The sequence below is a fragment of the Bacillus rossius genome, chromosome 16, assembly GCF_032445375.1.
Source record: "Bacillus rossius redtenbacheri isolate Brsri chromosome 16, Brsri_v3, whole genome shotgun sequence".
NCBI classification, from domain to species: domain Eukaryota; kingdom Metazoa; phylum Arthropoda; class Insecta; order Phasmatodea; family Bacillidae; genus Bacillus; species Bacillus rossius.
Window position 1 is genome coordinate 5661231 of NC_086343.1, and position 25484 is coordinate 5686714.

The 25484-nt window shown below is 36.8% G+C and overlaps 1 protein-coding gene across 1 annotated transcript in view; it reads right to left on the reverse strand.

Moving 5' to 3' along the window:
• LOC134540178 (transportin-1) overlaps positions 1–25183 on the reverse strand; it is a 50105-nt gene extending 24922 nt beyond the window's left edge. Inside the window, exons 1-12 of the mRNA XM_063382740.1 lie at positions 25085–25183; positions 24860–24983; positions 20450–20525; positions 18166–18422; positions 16240–16373; positions 15545–15626; positions 14150–14272; positions 9868–10047; positions 6915–7083; positions 6122–6274; positions 3393–3568; positions 612–761 (exon numbers count right to left, since the gene is read on the reverse strand). Coding sequence (XP_063238810.1) covers positions 612–761; positions 3393–3568; positions 6122–6274; positions 6915–7083; positions 9868–10047; positions 14150–14272; positions 15545–15626; positions 16240–16373; positions 18166–18422; positions 20450–20525; positions 24860–24964 — 1605 coding nt within the window. The 5' untranslated portion in view covers positions 24965–24983; positions 25085–25183. The remainder of the gene's footprint in view (positions 1–611; positions 762–3392; positions 3569–6121; positions 6275–6914; positions 7084–9867; positions 10048–14149; positions 14273–15544; positions 15627–16239; positions 16374–18165; positions 18423–20449; positions 20526–24859; positions 24984–25084) is intronic.
• Between the last annotated feature and the right edge of the window lie 301 nt (positions 25184–25484).

Below are 25484 nucleotides of genomic sequence, written 5' to 3' on the forward strand. Positions count from 1 at the left end.
TCGAACATCGATATCTCGCCGATTCCTGCAACGCGCGCTCTCTATCAACAGCCGAGTTGACTACATTTGATGGCCCGCATTCTTTCGCGGCAAGTGTGCACTACGACACGTCAGTTCACGTCACAGATTCAAGTGGCTTGCGTTCGCGTCAAGAGTTTTGGTTTTTCCATTTAAAGTTGTAGAAAAGGTTTCTGTTGCACGGCTTATTAATTCAAATTGTTTGGCGTGCTCCTTTAAACTTCACTTACTTTTTAAATAAACGTACTTTCCACGAACGGGTTTTGTTTTCATGAATAACTTTACCTAACAAAAAATTTTTTTTCTCGCAAATTCGTCGCACCCCTACTTTTCAAACTTGATTTTAGAATAAAATGTGCGACGATTATACGAGAAAACACGGTATTAAGACAGGGACATGATACCATCTTGGTTTCAATTTTTTTTTAGGCCATAATAATTTTCTACAACTAAAAATTCCAAACTGGAGTTTGTTTAAGCATTGTATATAACTTTGTTGAACGCCTACAGTTGCAAATAGTTTCCTCTGTGAAGTTGTTATAGAGTTTTGCAATACCGGCAAATGAACGTCGGGGAACAACCACTGTACTGACCTGGTACTTGCTGAAGGCGAACACCAGCGTCTCCAGGATGTAGCCGAGGTAGGGCACCAGCTCCGTGCAGGCCTCCTCCTCCAGCGTCGCAAACGCAGAGCACGCTGCCTCCTGCACGCGCTTGTTGCCGTCCAGCACTCTCTTCAGCAACTGCACACGTCGAGAATGTCCACAGTGAAATTCCCTGCTTGTCACGAACTACGACTTCTACCCGTCCATAAAGTAACAAATGTTATTAAAACAACATTATATACCGTATTTACCTGAATGCAAGACGACTATTTTTCTCCCGGCAACGGTAAAAAATTTCACATTCGTCTTGCATTTGAAAATCTTTATCTTTGATAGTAGTATGTCCCACATTTATAGGCTAATACAATGTGAAATTACTTTTATGGGTACAGGCAATAAATAACTATTAACATTATAATCATTTAATGAAAAATACAGTACAATTTAAAGCTAATTTGTACGCAAAAAGATTATAAAAAACATCTACGGTACTAGTCGCCATGCTTTATTTGCGCTCACGCCATAGATAAAGTATGCACGATAGAAGACGTGAAACCTAGACTTGGGAGTTGGTAAACCAGGTTATTTCTCATGCTGAATTTTGTAGTACATGATATCTTCACTATGTTGCGAGCGCTGTAACAATTTTAGTAACCCAAAGTGTTGTATACGTTTTAACAATGTTATTCTATGTAAAGGAAATTGTTAATTTTCGTTAATAAACAAATGCGGTAAATTGCGGGAACCTAAAATGGATAGTGTTGAAAGGCGAGGAACATCAAGTTCTTTTATAAAGAAAGGCTCTCGAACATATCACGATGCAAATTTTAAGCTCATTCTGGTAAAATATGCAGAAGAAAACAACAGTGCTGCATCAAGACGTTTTGGCATATCCGAAGCAAACGTGCGACGGTGGCGGTATAATGTTTATTTATAGCTTGTTATATACTATTTTCTGGTTTTTAAAGGTTAAAAAGTTGACCTCGTCTTGCATTCGAGTCGTCTTGCAATCGGGTAAATACGGTAACTGCAAGTGTTCAGTGACTTTAAAAAAAGGACCATTTGTATATATTTCTCATTTGTTTGTGCTCGGAGCGTGGAAATGTAACAGTGTTTTTCTTGTTGCTGTTGGTTGGATGCGGACGAAACTTTCTCCTTGCTTGTGTGTCCAACAAAGGAGAGTAAAAAAAATTAAGATGGCCGCCTAGACACACGTTGGTGCTGGGCGCTGCTATAATTCACCAATTTTCGGGTGAATTCTTTAACTTCCGTAGTCACGGAACAAGTGTCATCACCACAAAAATTTAATTTGTTTTATTGCTGCTATAACAAAGTTTTTCCCTATTTTTAGTTTAATTAATACACAGAATTTCATCACAGTATAATATACATAAAAGTCCTGTATCAACTAGAAATCTCAGGTTGACCCAGCAGGGTGTGTATTATTACTCAGCGGATGTGTAAGCTGTGGGGATGCTGCCCTGTCTATAAACTGTATAAAGAAGTGTCTTGGATTGTTTCTATATTTTATTTATTTATTTATTTATTTATTAAATCTAGTTTGACTCCTAGCTTGAGTAAATTTTACACGCTTGATGTTCAAAATAAAAGTAACAATACTGTCTACACCTGATTTAAAAAAAAAAAATTCCCAATCCCCTTCCAAACCCTCAAACTTTTCATTGCTAGAGACCATTTCATGTTTCTTAAATTTGGCCACCAGTAGTTTTAAAATTATTAAATAAAAATTACATTTTGGTATTCAAATTACTCTCTATTTAAAAGAAAAATGTATTTCCTAGAATTTTTGACTGGAACTAAATGTGCCTGCAACATGCAATAATAAAGTCCAAAATGCACGTGCATTTACGCTACACCCACAAGGCGAAGTCATCAAGATGACTGGCCTGCGTGTCACCAAACGGCCTGGGCAACGCAGGGTACTTATGTAGGGGCGTGCAAAGATCTTTTCTTTTTAAATTTCAAATTGAAGTCCGAGACTCGAGATCCAAGTCTTCGGAAAAAGATGAGACAAGTTGAACATTTTTGCCATATTATAGAAAATTCCAAAGATAAAAAATTTTTGGTCCTTGAGTAAGGTGTTTTATAAACAGCACATCCTGCACACCACACACTGAAAATACGAATAATATAAGAATAATTTTAGGAAGATAACTAACTGCCATAGCTGGTTATTTAAAAAAAAAAAATTGTAAAACCAAAAATTATGTACGTAATAGCAAGATTTAACTTCCGAAGCAGATCTGAAATGTCATCATTAGAAATCAGCAAAATTCGCAGGTTCATTTAGTGATATGCTAAAATTCAAATAATTATACCTTAGCGCTGCTTCTACCACTGGTTCACTGTTAATATGGAGTAATGGGGGCCAATCAGAGACCCTCGCTCACAAAGAAGTGTCGAATTACAAGACACTCGGTCGAGACGACTCGCAAGTCGGCAGCCAATGGAGCAGGTGGCATTTGCCCGAGTGTGTAGAGTAGAGTCTATCCTGGAGGCAGAAGCGGATCCAGAGGGGGGGCTAAGGGGCTCAAGCACCCCCCCCCCCAAAAGCCTCTGGGTCCACTATTGTTTTAGTGTTTGCCTTGATGAAGCCTAGCCTCAGCTGGGTCAAGCCCCACCCAAACCAAAATCCTGGATCTACCACTGCCTGGAGGTCACTGAATCCGCGAATTTTGCAGGTCTCTAGTCATCACATTACAATATTATTGCATGCAACTTTGAATCGTCCCCGACGCTCGCGCGCACCTCGGTCATGAGGGGCTTGAGGAAGTTCTCGTGGGGCTGCTGGCTGACGACCCAGTGGGCGTAGCGGCTCAGCGTCCAGCAGGTGATGGCCCGCACCAAGGACTTCTTATCCTCCAGGCAGCTGATGAGGTAGGGGATTAGCTCAGCCAGGTGGGGGATCATGCCCTGCATGCAGCCTGGGGAGCAACCACACACCAACACATTACACAGCACGTTACAAACCACTAACAGCTAGAGACCGGAAAAAATCCGGCGAGTTCGTTTCGAGATGGGCTCAAATACAAAATAGTTAAACCTCGGCGCAGCCTCTGCCATCTGCTCACAACTCGCCCGGATGACTCTGGGCCAACGAGAAAACACCAGACCAAAGCTGCATCGAATCACACGCCGCTACGTTGGGACATCTCACAAGACAGCAGCCAATAAGTGGGTCACATTTGAAAGGAGTGTAAGTAGAATTATGGAGTTCATCCTACAGGTCATTGAACCAGCGAATTTTTCCGGTCCTGACTAATAACACATTCACTCTGTTCGTAGACATGTGAGAGAGTGTGTGTGTGTGAGTGTGAGTGTGTGTGAGTGTGTGTGAGTGTGTGTGAGTGTGTGTGAGTGTGTGAGTGTGTGAGTGTGTGAGTGTGTGAGAGTGTGTGAGTGTGTGAGAGTGTGAGTGTGTGAGAGTGTGAGAGTGTGAGAGTGTGAGAGTGTGAGAGTGTGAGTGTGTGTGTGTGAGTGTGTGAGTGTGTGAGAGAGAGAGAGAGAGAGAGAGAGAGAGAGAGAGAGAGAGAGAGAGAGAGAGAGAGAGAGAGAAAGCGACACACACACACAAACACAGTATAATTTTTTGCACGTGTTTTATAAGAGTGGGTTTCTGTGAGAAAGACATTGCAACGATTATATACTGATGGTTTGCCGTTACAAACTCTTCAGTTGCTAAAAAAAAACCTAAATTAATAGAAAATGTTCAGGAAATGGAAAATTGTGACCTATACGTAGGGCCTGGAATTTTTCGCGATCACGAATTTTGCGAAAATTCGCGCGAATTTCGCATGAAAACGCGAAAAGTAAGTACATTTGCGAAAACCACAACATTTCTATATTACACTGCGAATATATCCCCGAAAAGTACCATTACAGTAGAATCCCGCCGATGCGAGCCCCCTCTGATGCGTCCATTCCGTTTATATGACCGTTTTTTGAGAAAACATGAAAAATTTGAGCAGAGAAAGTCGAAAATTTGAGTAAAATCGGCTGAAAAACAAGTCTGTTACACTTTGTTGGGCTCTGTGTGTTCACGTTTATCTTGGCGAGAGCTGTACTGTAAGCAGCCAGGCATACAAAAGACGTCTAAAAATAGATACCACCCCTCTAGACTGGCCACGCGGCAGTGTCTAGACGAGCTCGGCGCCTCCACTATCGCACGAAAAGCTGTCTCAGCTGTCATGTTATCTTACCCGCCCGGCGGCTTGACGTCATACGTGACGTGATGCGACGCTTACATCTCCCATCCCCTGCTAATTCTTCAAGGCTCATCCCTCCCAGAGCCACAAACCATGTAAAAACAATTCCCCCCCTCCCTCCTTATCCAACTAACATTTCAACACATTCCCTCCCTTATTTCAACCTTCTGCGTGAGAAACTGTCAGCGTGTTTTTTTTTCTCTTTTTTTTTTTTACGCTGTGAAGGGACGTGGAAAAGATAATTGCTCGAGCTGTCAAAATAAACATCGCTGACGGCAAGGGCAGGAGCGCATCCTGTCTGTCTGTCGCTGTGATTATCTACTCCAAAAACATGTCACAGCATTTCAGGATAGCATTGTTCTTATTTCTTTCGTTTATAGCCGAATGTTTTCTACTTGATCCACACAAGGTTAAAGTGTCCTTTACCCAAGTCTTGTGTTTCAGCATAATTACCTTATTTTTACATAAGCCGTGTTTGTGTATGGTTTTGATGCTCAAAATTGATCTGGGGTATAGTTCACACTAAGTTTCTTCTCATTTGTGCACTGGGGTTTGTTCAAGTGGCAACCCCGTGTTCCTCCACTCCATTAAATACGAGCATATCAGTATCAGAAACATGGGTTTTATTGTACTGACAATAGCACAGTGATGTGCAAATTTTGCAACTGTAAAGTTTCATGGGATAGAAAAGATTTCATTGACAAACACCTAAAGTCGGCTAAGCATGTGGCATTGGCAGCCAAAAAAAAAAAGAAAATTTGTAGTTGCAAACATCTATAGCAACGTGTCTGTTTTGTGTAACTGTTTTGGATTTAATTGGCTGTTATTATGCATATTAGCCTATTCCTAGTATACATGGATTGTTTATTAAATATGTAAACTATTATATTCAATAACTGCACAATTTAGTCAACATTTAAAATACTGGTAAAATTTCCATTGCATAACGAAAATACCGACTTTAAACCACCGCTTTTCTAATTTGAAAGTACCGCTTTTTGCATACTGAAAACACCGAAATTTTCCAGGCCCTACCTATACGTGACTGAAATAAACAATAATTTTTTTTGAGTGATGGCGGTTTTGCAAAAAAAAAATAATTATTTGAAAGAATTTGTGGCATGTGCTGTAACAGCATTTATTTAGGTAATTCATGCCAAAGAAGTTAATGGCACTTCACTGCAATAAATGAAACAGCTGCCATATATAGTTGAATAAGTATGTAGACAACTTGATTAAAACACAAGTTCCCTAGCACCAAAACAAACGTACCTTCTGCAATTGCTCCCAAGGCAAGAATACCAGATTCCTTTATTTCCCATTCTGGATGAAACAGGGTTTCTTTGAGGATAGGCACAAGAACCGGCAGAAGATCTTCCCTGAAGACATTCGCCAAGACGTCAAGTGCTGCAGCACTACATTTCCCTGAAACAGCAGGAAACACATCAAATGCATTTAGCAGGACAAACATCTACTACTACAACTAGATATTTTCAGGCAGTAATTGTAAACACAATTACACTTACAGATTTAAAGCTGAAGAAACCTGCTCTGTAAAGGCAAACAACTTAATTATGGAGGGGGGCGGGGGAAATACGGACACAAGAAAGCAATGCGGAAGTCCAACTTGAAGAATCATAGCGAAACCAAGTACTTGCACTCGGTATTTACAATTTCCAGCAATTAACAATATTATCTTTAGGTCCCATTCGCATGCCAATAAATGAAGAAGCAGTAGCAAATGCAAATAAAATAATCTTCCAAATCATAAGAATTATTTTAGGAAAAAAAAAAATAAAAAATCTTGATATGAATCCTACTTCAAATCTTGTGCCTCGAATCCCCATGTAATTTTTTTTCAATTTTGACAGGTAGCGAAACTTAGGGCTAAACAAGGTCAACAACAACGTATATTAAAGGCAAATAAAATACGTACGTAAAAACACGCTTACTTTCGGTAATCTCAAGAGAAGTTTTTTTTTAACACGCTTACTTTCGGTAATCTCAAGAGAAGTTTTTTTTTAACACGCAGGTGAAAAAACACGCGACACATCTTTCCACCTACTCAGATTCCAGTCCGACAAAGAGTTGTCGTCATCCATTCCGTCGTCGTCGTCTTCATCCTCCTCGCCGTTCTCGTCCGCGTGCTTGACCGTGTGGGTCCGGGACTTGTGGAACCTGGGCCGGATGTCCTCTTCGCGGTCGGGGATCATCTCATCATCCTCAACATCCCCCTGCAAACACAACCAAAAAAATAAAAATTTGCATATTGTTCCTGTTGGATTTGTAAATAGTGCTTACCCTAGATTTATGTTAACTAATCCAAGTGTTGGACGCTTCAAATTCGAATATGGCGCCATTTTGCTGCCATTAACTCAAGCGATCCTGGTGGCCACCAGGAAAGACTCGGTGGTTCATCTGGTACCGGCGTCATCGGACGTCTGGCTATCGTTTTTGACTTTCACGTTATCTGTTAACAGTTTCAGTACGAAACAGTTCAGACTTTCTGTGTATATAGTTTGAGCATGTTTAGTGTAGCGTGTAGACTTCGAACATTTTAAACTTTCCCCGCCCTGCGGGGCATTGTGGTTGGTCACTCCCGAGTGGCCAGGAAGTGTAGGTTGGTGCACCTGCGCACAGGATAGAGGACGGTCTGATAATCAACATGTGGTGGTAAGTGGACGTTAGTTACTATGGCGACTCGTTTCAATCGAACTATAGTTGCTTACAAATGTTGCATCCGCTAATTATTTCAGTCCACATCTCTTCGTGCTACACATATAGACTACAATTCCATCCTTAAAACAAAACTTGAAGTTGTGTGTCAGGAAGGAATAAAGTAAAACCCCGTTAAAAAGTTTTTCAAAGGACTGGATGCTAAAAATGTGTCAGGGAAAACTTCTTAGCTTGAAAAGGAACAATTTTTCACCTTGACAAATATTAACTTTTCCTTATAACTAGGACCTAAACCTAAAGAATAAGAATTTTTTTTTATTTCTTATAGAAACAATTAATTCTTCTATATAAGGTTTAAAAAAAAAGCACAAAAAATTACAATTTGAGGTTAGTTTGAAAATGCATTTAATAGGTACTATTTTTTAGTGATCAACATATTATTAGTAAATAAATACTACAAAACAAAAAAAAAATATTTCGTAATAAAGGGATAACAAAAACCATGGCCCAAACATGAGACGGAACTAACTTTTTGCTATCCCTTTAATACAAAAAATATTTTTGTTTTGTTTTGTAGTATTTTTTTACTAATAATATTAGTGGTGCACCGATATGACTTTACCGATTACCGATTATGAGAGCAATAATCGGCAGATACCGATTCAGTTACAGTTTATAATGAAGAAATTTTTTTAAGTGTAATAATGCACACAAAAATTTTTATTCCCATGTGAATTTAATAACAAGATTAGGTAAAATCGAGAATACAGTTATAATAACAGTATAAAAATATATAAAATACACTATTAAAAGTCATTGCAAAGTGTAAATTAAATTAACTTCTATTTATATTTGTTATTGTAAACAACATGAACTATAGTCTAATAATTGTAATTTACAATAGGTAAGTTTTTGTTGCGGAAAACTAGCATTATTATTGACTATCACATAAGGTTGCATCAAAAAATTACCGTTTAGCAATGTAAACATGCTGCTTTATTTTGTTCACTTGAGTTAATAGAAAGATGTTTCCACACTTCACTTTTTTTCTCCCTACTCGCCATCTCACTATAATTATATAAAAATGACTAAAAACCAATTCTAGCACATGTGATTTTATTTATGTTGACTGAGTATATAAAATTATAAATACTTTTTCACTTTTCACGTCATACAAATAACAAACGGATAATGTTACCAAATACGCTCATAACGAGTATGTAAAACGCCGTGATAAAAACTAGAAGGTATTGGGACCACGATTTTAAACCGCTACTACGACTCGAAAAGATTGATTGTCATAGAATCCACTGCAACTGTTTGTGGTATTTTGATAGCGTGCCATCTAGTTTACGTCTCTGGCTATAGGTAATGTACAAGGCCACTAAACAAAAGACGAAATGTAAATAAACGTGTAGGAAAAATGTCTTTTTTTATTGTTCGAGGCAATGAGATTTATTAAACTTAACGAAATATCTGTAATTATGATATGACGGCGTTAGATGAATTTTGTAATATATACAAATATTACCGTATTTCATCCTAAAATCTATAACAAAATATTACACGGTAAAAACCTACTTAATTACGCCGGGACGTAAATAATCGGCAAAGTAATCGTTAAGATAATCGCCGATTACGATTAATCGGTAAGTATCCATAATCGCCGATTACGATTCATCGGTATCCGCATCGGTGCACCACTAAATAATATGTTGCACACTAAAAAATAGGATTAAATGCAAAATAATAGTATGCGTTTGATGTGCCAAATAAACTATAATTGATAACCTTACGCTCTTTTGTGGTTAGTATTGGGTATTCCAAGTTAGTTCCGTCTCACGTTTGGGCCATGCTCTTCACGAGAACATGATGGATCAGACACATCTGAAAAATTTGCTATCATAAAAAAAATTGATTTATAATACTTTAAAGTGATGACTTTCCAATTCCCCCCATCGACCCCCCCCCCCCCCCGCCATAAAAAAAACCTCATGTAAATAACGCCAAACCGGAAAGAAGCCATTGATTAATTTTTTCTCCTAGATAAATTAAATGAAGTAAGATAGGATGTTTATGAAACAGAATTTATGTTATGTTGTTTATAAGCAATAGGTTATGATTTAATTTATTTTTTTGTTAAAAGATTTTAAATCATCAAACAAAAAAGAGCGACAAAAATAAAAAAATAACTTGCCTTTTGTGTACAGTTTGTAAAAAAAAAAAAACTCACACGGCAGTACCTACGATTTAACACGAAAGAAGATATTTTTATTTTATTAGATCTGGCTGTGTAGCTCGAGTCTGGTGAGGTTTGTCACGCGAGGGCGAGAGCGGTTCACCTTGAGCAGGATGACGTCGATCTCGGAGTACTTCATCCCCTTGACGAGCACCGGGACCAGGCGCTCCAGGTAGCGGGAGAGCGCCTCCTTGCAGATGGTCTGCTCCGCCAGGGAGAGCCAGAACTCGCACGCCTCCAGCGCCACCCCCTCGTCGGGGTCCTGGGTTCGCAGCAGCATGTACTGCACACACACATCGTCCTCCAGCGTCACAACCCCAACCGTCACATCTCAAACTGAAGACGACATTATTTGGTGCATATCGATACAATGAAATATAATACACAAAACACTGTGTGTTCCTTGCCTTCCTCACTTTTTAAACAAGGTTTATAAGTTTGTTATGATCAGAAATAAAAACTTTTGTTAGGTTTCCTGATATGATTTCAACACCAGCTGTTTATTCTTTTGCGAGGTATTTGTGCATTTGCAGCACGCAGTATGATCGTGATTTTTAAGCATTTCTGATGATTTGCTAGCGAGACAGTAGCAAAAAAATACTTTAAGTACTGGTTGCATGTTTAAAACGTCACTTATTGTTCATGTTTTTGATTGTGATGTCCCGTTAAACATAAAAAAAGGGTATATTCACATCGCACAAACGACAATCTCGGCAGTTAACGTTGGTATTTGACAAACTCACGTGGTATGCCATGTCAAGTATTCCAAATAATATTTAACATTTCAAAGTGTAAGCATTCAGGTCGAATTCGTATTCGTGATGGAAAACTTGAATGTTCACACAGGCCTAAAAATGCAAACATAGTTTCGACGTCTTCGAGCACGTACCTGGGGACGACACGACACAGCGCTCCGGCAAAAGTACGACTCACAGGGTGTCCACAAGGAAAAAATATTTCGTACCAACTTAGGCGAGAAAAAAGTACTAGATTTGAAAAAAAAAAAAAAAAAGTACTAAATTATAATTTGTAGGGATGTGCGAAAGTGACTTTATCCACACGAAATGAAAGTGAAAGAAAATTTATCAAGTTTCGCGAAAGTGAAACGAAAATGAATTTTTCTATGAGATAAATATATTCTTAACGAAAGTTAAGCGAAATTTTTTAATTAACAAAGAAAAAAAGTGCCCCAAAATTTGCTCTTCAGTAATAAATTCTATTACATAAATCATTTTGGTACCTTTTGATGTATATATAAATATTACTATTTAATAAAATCAACATCCGCCCTAGACCACACAACACAGCCCCATGTCACTCGTAAATTTCAAGAATCAATCCAGATCTTTCAGCGCACAGACTATTTCCTTTACAGTCGTAATGTCGCAGTCTATGATAATACAGTAAAACCTCCATTAACGAATATTCTATTTAACGAAAAACCCCATACAACGAAATAAAATTTTGGTCCCGCCGAACCGCCATAAGATCAATGCTGTTTTAACCTCTAAATACCGAATTTTATTTGTTCCGAAATAGTGAAATTCCCTTTACAACGAACTGCCGCTTTTGAAAAACACGCAAAAATAAACATCTCCTACAAGACATCCGCTAATTTTTTTGCATTCACTGCTTAAAAATACGTGCGTATAACCTTAAAATAATAAGCAACATCGCGGAAGGCAATAAATAAACAAAGCATCATGGATAACACACGTCGTGTATACATGCCACACTTTGTTCAAAATGGCGGGTACATTTAGCGCTAGTGGCGGAAACCTCTCGTACCATAGCTTTGGCAAGACAAACAACTAGTGTATTTTGTGTTTCTATGGTTAAAGATGCGCACACGCAAATATTTTTAACTATGGTGTAGTATAATTTCCGTTTTTTCAGTTTTCACTGTTGTTTATTTATTTCCACACGTAGTTATGGAAATCAACACATTACTACTGTAAAATGAATTCTAATCCTAAAAAGCTACGACAGATTAACGTTAAAATAAAATTAGAAATTTTAAATGCAGTTGATGAAAATGGAAAAAAAAGTGATATAGCTAAACGTTTCGTCATCCCGGCGTCTACACTTTCGACCATATTATCCAACCGGGAACAGATCGAAAACAACGCTTCTCTGGTAGGTACAAATCGAAAACGTGTGAAAGTATGTAAAAATGATGATTTGGACAAGATACTTTTTGACTTGTTAATGGAGGCTAGGGCATCAAACATCAACAAAGGCATGCCAGGAAGCACTGGGGATGGGAATTGATAATTTCCAAGCATCAAATGGTTGGCCATTAAACAAGTGTATTCTATGTACTTTTTCATGTTTAATTCCTCATATCGTATTAAACAGTCAGAAAGACAGTTCTAGCCATTTATGTGAAGCTTTATGGTGACTAGAAATATATCGTGCGAAACCTCAATTTAACAAACCCCTTTACAACAAACACTACAAATTTTGGTCCCTTGAGATTTGTTAAATAGAGGTTTCACTGTATATTTATCACGTGCATGGTACTGATGAAAAAATACGTGAATGCTGCGGAACGGCCGCCATCTTGCACCACTGTCACACATGGCTAGCTCAGGAAGCTGTAAACTAGGCAATGGACATGGTCAAAACAAAACATAACAAATGGTTGCTGCCAAGTGGTCATTACATGCAGTGACTTGTTGACCTTTTTGTCTAATTGGCTGTATATTATGAGGATTTTATATGCCAGTCAGAGTATGTAAAATTTAAATAAAGCAGACGACAATGTTTTTGTTTGGCTGTGCGCGAATAAAAGTAGGTACGTTCTTTGTTTATGTGTATACGGTAAATACTAAATAGTGTACTAACAGTTCTGGACTGTATGTTTTACGAATATAGTACCTACACTACTGTTTGAAAGCAAATGAATCAGGTAATTTTTCAAATATTGCATGATTTTGTTTTGATACCTAGGCCTACTGTAATCACGGTTGAATTTTGTTTACTTTATCTGCCATGTTTGTTCATATTATGATTTAACCTTATTTTCATTAACGTGAGTTTTTTTCATCACCACGTAAATTAATCTTAATGGAAATCTTTTTTCTAATTAATGTCTTTATATGATTTGCATATGTTATTACATTATTAGTAATAACAAGCAAATCATATAAAGACATTACAGTAGAATCTCAGTGCTAAGTACTTAGGTACCTCAAGTTTTTGTACTTAGCACTGAAACATGCATACATATCTTTACAAAGAGAAAAAAATATATAAAAAAATAGCTACAGGAGAGCCGCAATGCCATATGTATTCGCAACTGCGACTTGCTTTTTTCCCCGTGTCTAGTTCTCTGAGTATATCCACTTTTTCCTTAAGCGTGAATTGCTTTTGTTTCTTTTTATCTCCAGGATCATTCATATTGTAGCACAAATACAATGCGGTGTTTAAATAACGTAACCTGAAAATAAACTCAACAATAACAATAAACAATCCCGGCACAGACATCAAACAGTATTTTTAGCGTAGCGTAACACTTTTGTCTAAATAATTAATACTTCTCTCAAACCTCCGTCTTTCGATGTATCGAATGGTGTTGTGTTGCTCACGTCGCATACTACGTACGGTATAATCTATGGTTGTGCGCGCAACTGTTTGTTAACTTTGTTTTGAGAATTTAGAGGTTAGAAAATATGTTGCGTTGGTATTTGTGTATCTTTGTTCTACTACATTAATCATTTAGCTGGAAATTTATTTACCAGTTTAAGTAAATTTTGGTGTAGTAATGCCACGCTACTAGTAGAATTTATACGTTATAGTGAAAATGATACTTTAAACTGAAACCGTTTTGCATGGTGAAGATACGATTTTTGGCGGGGACTTAAAAAAAATTCGTTAAGTGAAATATACTTTATAATAAGGAACATTATTGTACAGGTATTATACTGTACATTTTTATTAAATTACGATTTCTTTTTCAACTAGAACAAACGAACTTCGGTAAGCTATTGAACTTTCGTTTGGCTTGAAATATTTTGCTAAAAACGAACTTCGACAGATGAAATTCTTACCGAAATCGAAAATGAAAGTAGCAAAATTTCGATTTCGGTATCGGTATACCGAACATTCGCACAACCCTAATAATTTGTTATGGTTTTAACAATTTAGGAAGTTATTATGACATTGCAATGCTCTAACTTAAATATCACAACACACACACATACATTCCATAGTTTTTAAAAATAATTACGCTTAATAACAAAACATATGGGAGTTACTGTAATATTATATTAAAGGAAAAAAAAGCACTAGATCTGAGCGTAAATGTACTAGAACACTAAAAAACTTATAAAAGTACTAGATCTAGTAGGAAAGTACTAACTGTGGACACCCTGACGACTCACCTCTATGATGCTGTTCATGTGAGGAATCAGGCGGTCCATACGGACTTCCAGCAGCATCACCAGCGCACGGCACACGTTCTTCCTGACCTCCGGCTCGTCGTCACTCGCAAGGTGAAACAAGTTCTGCAAGGAGGGGGAAAAACCACTTCGGTAATTTACATCCTGCACTCCACACCAAGCACTCAATGTGGGTCTGATAATGGTCAAACGTTTATATACTTCGATATACAACAGACACAAAACCTTGATACAGTAAAGGATTTTTAATTGTACTTTCCAGACCCCTGTTGCGTCGGATTAGCGATTTTGCCGAATTATGGAAGGCCAATACAGTTTTAATGGGTTTAACGTGTGTACAATAACATTTAAAATGAGAACGGCAAGAAAAATTAGGGTATGCCAAGACAGTTTTTTTTTTCAATTTAAAATTGAACACTAGACCTAAATCTTTGCCAAACACCTAGAAGATTACCGAGATAATGAATGTTCTTGTGTATTGTCAGGCCGGGAAAAAGGGCATAAAATGTCAGGATAGCAGAGTTTTTGATTCTATCGTTTGTGACTGAATGTTTTCCACCAAATGTGTACAAGTTACATTTTATCTGCCATGTTTTAAAACAATAATTCTCCATGACATATTACATTAGTATTTTTGTGATTGCAGATGGTGTGGATGTTCGCTATGTAAACTTGACAATGACAATAAATTGGCAGTTAACTGTAATCTACTCGTAACAAAAGTTTCTGCATCTACAAAAGTTTAAATTTTCTCAAAGACTAAGCAGAAGAAAATTAGTCTTTCATTCCACTTCCATTTCTTGGAGTTTTATACACTTGTAGCAAAACTTTACACTATGTTACTGTTTAAAAATAGTCTCAGCTATCACACTGCATCAAAGATAACAAACCTGAAAAAATCAGAACGCAAGCAGCTCAATTGGTGCCAGATTACAGAATGTGACAACGATGTTGGATTAAAAAGTAAAGACTGTAGGTTGGGATGGGTGGGTACTGGTTTTCATTTCCTACGTTTCTCAGCATTTTATCCAGCACCGAAAACCATAGATAAAATGTCGGTACCGGTACTGATAGCATAGCGAAACACCTTACGAAAATGAAGTATTTCACTAAAAATTAACTGCAACATATCATGGCTCAACTCTGATCAAATTCGCATAAAAAATTGATCTTTTGACTTCTGTGAAATGCTTCTGCTTTTGTTAGTACCCTTCACAGGAAAAATTTGTGATTGTGACAAACCATTACTACTTTTAACTTTTTAACACAAATTTTTTCATGGTTCCTCTAAATGGGGTAGTAATAGAGAGGTGGTCGTTTTATTGTAGCATGAAAAAGAGCAAAGGGTTGGAGATTTGAAACACAAATTCAACTTACGTCTACAAACGAGTCGATGTGCATCATCAATGCCTGGGTTCTGCCGATAATGAACTGGTTCACACACGCAATAGCGTGAGATCTGAAATAAGTGAAACAAGAATGTTAAAAACCCTGCCCAATTTGATCCAGTGACTGTCCATCTGAAGCAGCCCTCAACAATAATTCAGTTCTAATTTTGAGATTGTAACTAACACTAAGGTTGTACCAATATCCCAATAATAAACACTCAGCTTTATTCAAAAAAACACTGAACTATTCAGTCATTACACAAAACTTTTTATTAAAATTTCTAGTGGGTTCATCTAAACTTAAAAAAAAATAAGGTTTAACATAATAACTATAGTATTTCTCCAGTCAATTGATTACTGATTTTAAAAAAAAAAACCATGTACTTAGTTAATATGTAGTATATTTTGTTTACTGACAATACATTTTTTTTTAAAACAATGTAATTATAATTTTTTTTTCCTTGTTTCAAACCTATAAAGCAATTTTTTTTTAAATTAGACAAAAATTTCATAGCAAACATAGCATAACAAATTTCATAAAATCTTCTAAGTGGTTCAAATCAATTCAAATTATGTAGAGAAGCACCAATTTTAATATTTGATTTCCTGGCAAAACATTTTTGGGATTTATTATTTAACTGTCGTCCAGACCCAAATGAAATACATGCCCAATTGTTTACCTACCTTATTTTGGGGCTAGTATGTCTGAAGAACTGAAGAAACTTGGGAATAAGAATGTTTAATGGCCTGTTCAGGGCATCACTATCCAACAGTTCAGCGGAGTCCTCGCAAATCTTCTGCAGTGCCCCAAAGGAGCCCTGAAAAGAACAGTAACCAGACTGATTTCGAATGATGTAAACACTAGAAATTAACTTAAATACAAAACGTAAAAATTTCCACGTATTCACGATTTTAGACATAGACTCGTGAACTTGTGGTAAATCCCGATTAAACGAAATAACACCGAAAGCCAATTGAAAACACTAAATAATATGGTATTAAGAGAAATCCATGATATATATTAGAAATCTTGCCTATTCTATTGAATATCCCCCTCCCCCAAATCACACAGTTGATAGTCTACCTTCATCACAAAGAAATACTTTTGGCAGTAAATACCAGACATATTTATTATTTCACAGAACAATTATTCTTACAATATTTTTTAGATATATCTTGGAGTTGATTTTTGTTTTTACAACATCAATAATATGATACTGAAATATTTATTATAGAATGGTGCCATTTGCTTTTTAGAAAAAAAAAAAGAAGCAAATAACCAATGTCATCCAAACCTTTTTTTTAATTATTTTAATATTAGCACATACAAAATTGCATTACTTTTACAGTTTATATTTAAATATGAATATAACACAAAATTAAATATACTTTGCATAATGTATTTATAGTAAATACAGGTGTTCCATGCATTTTTCTCGTCCGCACCTCTAAGTTCCTTACTCATTTTCATCCATTGGTTTTATGTTTTCTAGCACTACAAGTTTTAGGACGGTTTGAGATTAAGTGTCCCTTATGTAACTAAACTTTTTAATGCCTTAACTGAAGGTGTCTGTAAGTGACAGAGCGAAAGCATTTTTCATTGATGGGTTTTATCCCAACAAGCTTTCTTTCAAACCCCTCATTGACCCAGTAAAGGCCATCTTACTTATCCTTTACAGTAGACAGCAAGATGTTAAAAGGGACTCACATTACTAATGCAAAAGATATACGATGCATAATTATTTTTAGTTTCATGAAAATTAATATGATTAAAAAGTATTTCAAAATATGCTAAGGGTAGATGAGTAGTTCCGTTTCCATATTATTAGCTTATTTTTAGATGATTGAAAATGACTCATAATTTTTAGGCATGAAACTCCAGGTACAAATTCTTGAAAGCAGTCAATGGACTAAATTATCTTAATTTCCCTGCCACATGTTTCGTTTACCACTGGAATCTCAGAGTTGATCTACACCTGATAAGAAGGCGCTTACAGGAGATGTAGTAAGATTGGCTTCTGGGTTGTAGCCTTGTCCTTGGCAAATAATTCACCAACGTTTCGGTCGACATTGCAGTCGCCATCATCAGCGAGCAGTTACCCACAGTAGGTAACTACTCCCTGATAATGGCGACTGCAATGTCGACCGAAACGTTGGTGAATTATTCGCCAAGGACACAGCTACAACCCTGAAGCAGGGTGTCCACAAGGAAAAAATATTTCGTACCAACTTAGGCGAGAAAAAAGTACTATATTTGAAGGAAAAAAAAAAAGCACTAAATTATAATTTGTTATGGTTTTAACAATTTAGGAAGTTATTATGACATTGCAATGCTCTAACTTAAATATATCACACCAAACACACACATACATTCCATAGTTTTTAATCACGCTTAATAATAAAACATATTGGAGTTACTGTAATAATATTATATTAAAGAAAAAAGTACTAGATCTGTACTTGACCACTAAAAAAACTTATAAAAGTACTAGATCTAGTACGAAAGTACCAACTGTGGACACCCTGCCCAGAAGCCAGTCTACTTCGGACAACGTCCGCGAGAGCCTGTGGAGAAACCGCGCCAGAACCGCCGCCGACCGGGACGCTCACCTCGCACACGTTGTAGTCCTGGGAGTCGAGCATGTTGCAGAGGGCCGGCAGCAGCTCGGGCCACGTGGTCAGCTCGCCCTTGGACGCGATCGTGGTGATGAGGATGCCGACCGTCGCCCGGATCAGGGGCGAGGGGTCTCCGACGGCCGACAGGCATTCCTGCTTGATGAAGTTGGTCACCTCCGGGAGGAACTTGTTGTAGTGGGCCTTCACGTTGTTCTTCAGGATGAGGCCGCTGAGGGAACGCGTCGGCTCATCTGCCAAGCACACCGCCAGCTGAGTACCAGGCGGGCCGTTCTACACGGAGGCCGCTTCAAACACATTTTGGAAATGCAGCGGAGTACCGCTGATCCAAACCCAGCTATTCCCAAAATCTGACAAATCCGAAAGTGTTTAGGGTGAAAAAATATTATTAAAATAATTCGTAATTTTTTACTTTTAAAAATGATTTTCGATTTCTTCACTCAATTATCAATATGTTTAGTGTGTTACAGGCTCTGTTATGCTTATAGAGATGTATTTTACAACAGACTGTTGCATTACAGCAATTATTCGTAAAATCCAAAAATATATGGAGTTCCCAACAGGTCTCTGCCGAAAATAGTTCAGATTAGTGGGACTCCTCTGCATGTTTTTCATAAATATACAAAATTACTGATATTAAAATTATGTATGAAAATATTAGAACCAACTTTAAAATAAAATACCAAAATCACATTTTTAACTACACAATGGCTACCAGAAGCATATAAGACATCTCATACACACACACACACACACATATATATTGTACGTAAGTAGCTCCTCTCACTGAAAGCCACCACGTATCCAAAAATGTATGTGATTTTTGTAAGAATTTTATTGCGTCCTGTGTCTTTTTAAAAGTCTGTACCATTGCTATTGTTATGCTGTCTGCCGCGGAGTCTGGGAAGCCACGAACCCTTCCAACCCCCCCCCCCCCCCCCCAGTGAGGGATGTGTGTGTCGCCTGGCCATCAGAGGCCTGTAAATCACTGCCTTCCCCCTCCATGCACCCACCGCATCAGTATTGGAGCCCGGCCAGCCTGGAGGCCCGGAGAATTCTGGGGTCTTGGCATCGGGGGATGGGCAAGGCCTGCGCCATCAGGTCAGGGACACTCGTGACGCCAAACACTGGGTCTAGGTGTTTCCACGCCTGACCAGGGATGCTTACACGCCTGGCTTCCACGGGTATAAAAAAAAAGGCCCTGCCTCTGAGATTAGGAGAGAAAGTGGAGTGGTGTGGAAAGAGTCTCTACCTACCGGCGATACCGCACAGCGACATTGGAGTGACTGTTCGACGGCAGAAGGTCTGGCTACCGAGGAAGAGTCTCTTTGGTAGCGAAACCAGCAAGGGTGACCCGCGAGAGAGCATGTGGGAAGCCTCATCAGTAGGAGTCGGGAACAGTGTTACGGCGTGGTTGAGGTAGTCATCGATAACTACGGTGAGCGGTCAGAGAGTGGTAAGAGGAGCGAGTCACTGTAGAACCAGCTCCAGTGAGCAGGCTAATGTGCGATTGATCAGCGCGAGACTGATTTCGCAGACATAGATTGGACTGAGTGTGTTCTTGAATTAATTTCAGCTGTAGTTATTAGTAATTAATAAAACTGTAAAAAACAATTGGGCTATCCCTTACGAACCCGTTCCCCACTAGTAACAATAGTTATTGAAAACCTTTTTACCACAAAGTTTTATTTTCCACCAATAAACCTCCATTATATGACAACCTTCTGTTCTTGTAGGTTCTCAACCTCAACCACCCCCTTCCCCACTCAGAAATTTTAAGTGTGGTACTTAAAGAAACATACAAATGCTTCCAACTACTTTAAATGTCAACATTTTCCTCTCTATTTCGAGAATTTTTTTTTTAAGTTAGCAATTATATTCTGTACACTATTCTGGTTTTACCATACTTTCTTATGACAAATTATTAAGTTATTTCTTGCCATACAATTCTACCTGAAAAAAAATTTTTTTTCAATCATTGAATTTTTATGAAAATATTTCTGAAAATTGTGAAACTTCTTTATTTGCAAACTAATTCCCATCCCTCTCTTCTTTTTCAAAGAATCTAGATTTTACTGCTCATTTCGAAAACAAAGTAATTTCACCAAATTTCCATCATCCAGACTGAGGAAATCAATTTTCATTAAAGCCTCAATCTTGGAACCAAATTTAGAAACTTGATATCTACAAACAACCATAAAAACAAAATAAAATAAAAACATTCCACTCTCAAGAAACCAATCAGTAAAACTAAGCTTACCTTCAGATGTTAACTTTGTCAGAACAAAAATCAAATAGCTGTTGAAGTCTGGGAATTTGCTCAGTTCTTCAAGTCTCTGAAAAGGGATTAAGGTAAAAAAAAACTGATTGAGGACAATAATGAATGTTTTGGGTAACTGTCATTTTTATAAAAGAATTGTTTAGCTTCGACTATTTCAATATACATTTTTTTTCCATAGACTGGATTTCTAATTACAAAATATACGGACCTAGCATTCAAAAATTTCTTCACAATAGCTTTGACATTCTGCACCCACAAGCACATGGTAACTCTGTATCAAATTGTCAATCAGATCCTTGTAATTTCCACTTCTTTTATTACCTAGAAAACACTGCACTACCTTTCGAAAAGCTTCACAACAATTACATTCATAAAGAGTCATTACATCAACAAGTTCTTTAGATTGTAACAAATTGTACGGAATCCGAGGTCCGGTAAAAATTCCACCTTTTATTTTTGCTTAAGATAACTTGGGGAAACATTTTTTCTGATGAGAGTTACGAGCCTCAGAGTTGCTGTTCAAGCCTTTGCTAAATTGTTTGATTAGTCCAAGTTTGACATGGAGTGGGGGTAACAGAATCTTCTCAGTATAGACAAGTAGTTCATGTTTTACATTGTGTGCGCCTGGAAGCAATTATAATTATTTTCTGGTTTGGCCAGTCTCTCCTGGTGTAACGCTGATCGTCTGTCTTGCTATCCCAACAGCAGAGGAAACAAGAATACTGGATGCAGCCACCTGGAAGCCCCAGAAGAAACCCCAAAACCTTGCAATCACCACAAACCTCCCACTTGTGGCATCCACAGTTGAGTTTTTCCAAGATCAGCTTGACACGTTTTCGTATGTTTCTGTCAGGTGAGTAGAATGAGCTACTGGGAGCGCAGGACACTTGTTTCTCATTGTGTATTACGATTACGACAGCTTTAAGACTTGTACTTGAGCTATCTATAAAAAGTCGCCACTGGTCTGGATCATAAGCAATCTCTGTGTGTTGAAAGAGAGCATTAACACTGCTGCAAAAAACATAGATGTTTTGACATTACATTTCATAGAAGCAGGCAAAATCCATGTGCCGTACTCTGTATTTGTTTTATTGTTCATCCTTCGGCAAGCAAGCTATTTTCCTTTAAGACGGGATTCAAGGAGTTCGGCCTTTGATTCGGTTGGTTCCAACTCGCTTACTAGGTCATCCAACTTGTTTATAGTTAAGAGCTGTAGTTCCTTTCCATTTCTATTGGATAAATCACTGTCATCACTAGACTTCTGTACTTCGTCTTCAGTTTTAGAATGATCTGGTGGCAATGGTACTTGCAGATCCTTAGAGTGCGGTACTGGATGATGGTATGCTAAGATATGGAATGTTTTCTATTCTTGGTACTTTTGTAATGTGTAATGTCAACCATTCCAAAGTAACAAGTTACCAGATGGTTGGTTGGCTCTCTATCCACATTTGAGTAACTGCAAACGGCATAGATTTTCTTGTTCCACGTAACCAACCCGTCTAAGGTAGACATACAGCTACCGCAAGACACATGAGTCCGTGCAAAATTTTGATCTCCAACTGGTACACTGACATCACAAAATTTTGTCCCGGGCACAATTTTATGTTTCACTTGTTTAGATTGATATAATGTTGTCCACAAACATAACAAAATGTGTCTGCAGGCAATTTACAATGTCTGGATACTGACATGTTTAATTTAATTTGTTTCTATAATCCCAAAAATGCCACAGTATTTCACAAACAAGAAGAATGTTTTACAAAATTTTGATATATAAACATGGATAGGATTGTTACAGATGTCTTGTATAGGTACTGACTTTACAAATGAGAAACATCAATGCCATACTATTGCTAATCACCTTGAACTACAATTGTCAGAAAAAAGTGGTAAATTCAAAACTATTAGTAAATTATTAAAATACAATTACATATTTTTATTTTGGAAAGTATTAACATTTGAAAAAAATAATGGTATATACATGTTCAGCTCATTGATTTATCCAATAACACTAAAAATGGAACATAAAACAATTTTTTGTTACATAGTGTTTGAATTAATTAGCTTAATGTAGCTAACATAAAATGACCGACTACGAACTTCAGTGCAAAAGTTTGAAATCAGTGGAACTGAAGAAAAAACTCCTTAAAATATTAAAAAATTTGTAACTTATTTCAACCTCTCAATTTATTTTAAAGGGTTGTTAACTTAGCACTACGAAAGAGCAGACGAAAAAATTGACATGTTCAAGACCCAATAAAAATTATATTAAATTTTTTTTTAACGAATACAGGCCTAGTGCACCTTAGAGTAGCACTCTTATGTGTAACCAAGCTAATCACCACAGGTGAAAATCTCTTTTTTTTATGGGGTCGCTAATTTGGCACTTTGAACAAGCAGACGAACAAATTGACTAGTTTGAGACCCAATAAAAATAAAACTGAATTTGTACTGTATAGACCTTGTGCACCTTAAAGTACACAACGGTGTGTGTGTGTGTATATATAAACCAGCGTATCAGCTTCATAGTGATAACCTCTAATTTTTATTTTAAGAGGTTGCAAACAAACACCATTGTGTACTTTAAAGTGTGCTTTGTCTGTATACAGTACACATTCTGGTTTTTTATTTTTATTGGGTGTCAAACTTGTCAAATTGCTTATCTGCTGGGTTGACAACCAAATTGACCACCCCTTAATAGAAATTAGAGGTTATCACGACACTGATTAACTTAGTGTTCACATACCGCTGTGTATTTTGAGGTGCACTAAGCCCGTATACTGTGTAAATTTGATTTAATTTAATTTTTAATTAAAATTCTTACACCAGTACTTTTCCGAACATTAATAACAAAATTCTTAAAATACTTTTATAGAACACTACAGACGTTCCTGTTTTACACTGAAAACAGCATTGATAAATTTCTCTTGATTTATGAGAAATCACATGTGTGGATCTGTTATGTATGTTTATGATAACTCTGGTCAATCATGAAAATGGTAAATTAGGTTGGGTAAGCTACATTAAAAATACTTTAAAACATTGTAGATGGTTGTTTAGCTTAGTATAGCTACCTATGATTTTCTATTATAAAAATTGAATTTACACCTTTTTTCAATCCCTTAAGGATGGAAATTCATAATTAGATGTAGTCTATGTCACTCTCTTGCCCATAAACTTTCATTATGCAAAAAATCATGTCGATCCGTTGCTGCGTGAAAGATGAACAAAGAGACAAACACACTTTTGCACTTATAATATTAGTAAGGAAGTAGGGATTGAAGTTGTTTGAGCAAGCGGCAAACTTCAGTGAACCTCAAAACTGTTCGGACCGGAGTGGACTATTGTGAACTGGTTGCTATGATATGTGCTTATTCCTAAGCAAACATTAAAAATATTTTAGACTATTATTACTTAAGCTATACTAACCTAACCAACAGTCCACTATATCTTAAAGTATTTTTATGTAGCTAACTTAATAAAATAGTAAATTCTAACTACAACAAAAATATGTAATAGGCCTACTTAAAATGAACATGCACGAACACATCCTCGGAATGGACTGTTGTGAATGTTAGGTTTGCTGATCCTGTGATCCTCCATTTATAAAAACACTTATCTGAATTTGCATATGACACAAATGACGGTACTCGCATCATTGTATAGGTATTGTATTTAAGCTGTAAACTGTGATTTCTGAGAAACCAGAATGAATTTAAAGATGCTGTTTCCACGGTAGATTGAGGAACGTCTTAGTGTTTGAAAAAAGTATGTTCTAAATTTTATCATTAATTCACAGCAAAGCTGCAACATAAGAATAAAACCACACACAAAAGCTGAGATGTAAGACTAAAACCACACACTTCAGTTCATCACAAACTGGTGTACTTCAATGCAAAATATGTTTGAAACTTTAATATAAGAGTGAATATTACTGCACATAGCCTGACTTTGCAACAAGCTGAAGTTTCATATTTTAAGTTGGTACCATAATTAAGATTTAAGTACTATTTTTTTTTTTTGAAAAAAAGTAATTTCTAAAGAATTTCTAATTCAGAGTTTACGTCCTTTAATCAGTAAACTTAAAGTTGAAAGAGTGCAGCAAATCTACACCTATGGTTTAAATATTGCTATCCCCGAATTTGAGAATATACATTAATTTCATATTTCATCAAACGCCGTTTATAAACTCATTTCTTACAATACCGGAAACTTCCCATTATATTACAACACCGATGAAACTAATATACTTCGGAAATCACTTGCAAAATAAATCACGAGCGTAAAAATCGTTAACCTTTAACGTCACAGAAAACCTTAAATACCATTAGCACATACAAAGGCACCATAAATATTAAGAAAAAAATTATAATAATTTAAAAAGGATACTTGTTGAACTGATCTCTGTGTCGCTGTATCAGGTGACTGCGATTCTTTAAGAAGCTGCAAAATTTGTCTCAAACCCTCTTCTTGAGGCTGCCACGCCATTTTCATTGCAATTGCAGCGTTGCTCCTTGACGAAGGAAGTTAAAAATACCAAATGAGCATCTTAAAAAGAAAAAAACAAATAGCTGTCTAAAACTATACGTAAAAAGCTAATGCATAAATACTTACAATCCTAAATTATAACTATTTTTACTGCAATGATCTACTCGTAAAAGTAGAAGTTCCCACAATTTCTAAAAACACTAGCTTTGACTTTATTGATTGTTCAAAAAAAAGGCAACGTTGCCAGCATTATTAAAATTTATTCCATAGAGTTAAAAACTTTGTTTTACTCGCAACCACTTTTTGAACTTTTCAATTTCGGGTCATTGATTGAATGATTCAAACAATTCGATTGGGTTTCTACCAGACGGCAAGAAGTCCCTCTTACTCACCAAAGTTTATTTATTTATTTATTTATTTGTATTATGTATTTATTTTTTTTATTTATAGTTCTAAAACCTCTTCCTCGGTCCTTTCCTCTTCTCACATCCAATATAATTCCCTCAAACCCATTTCACTCCCGCCC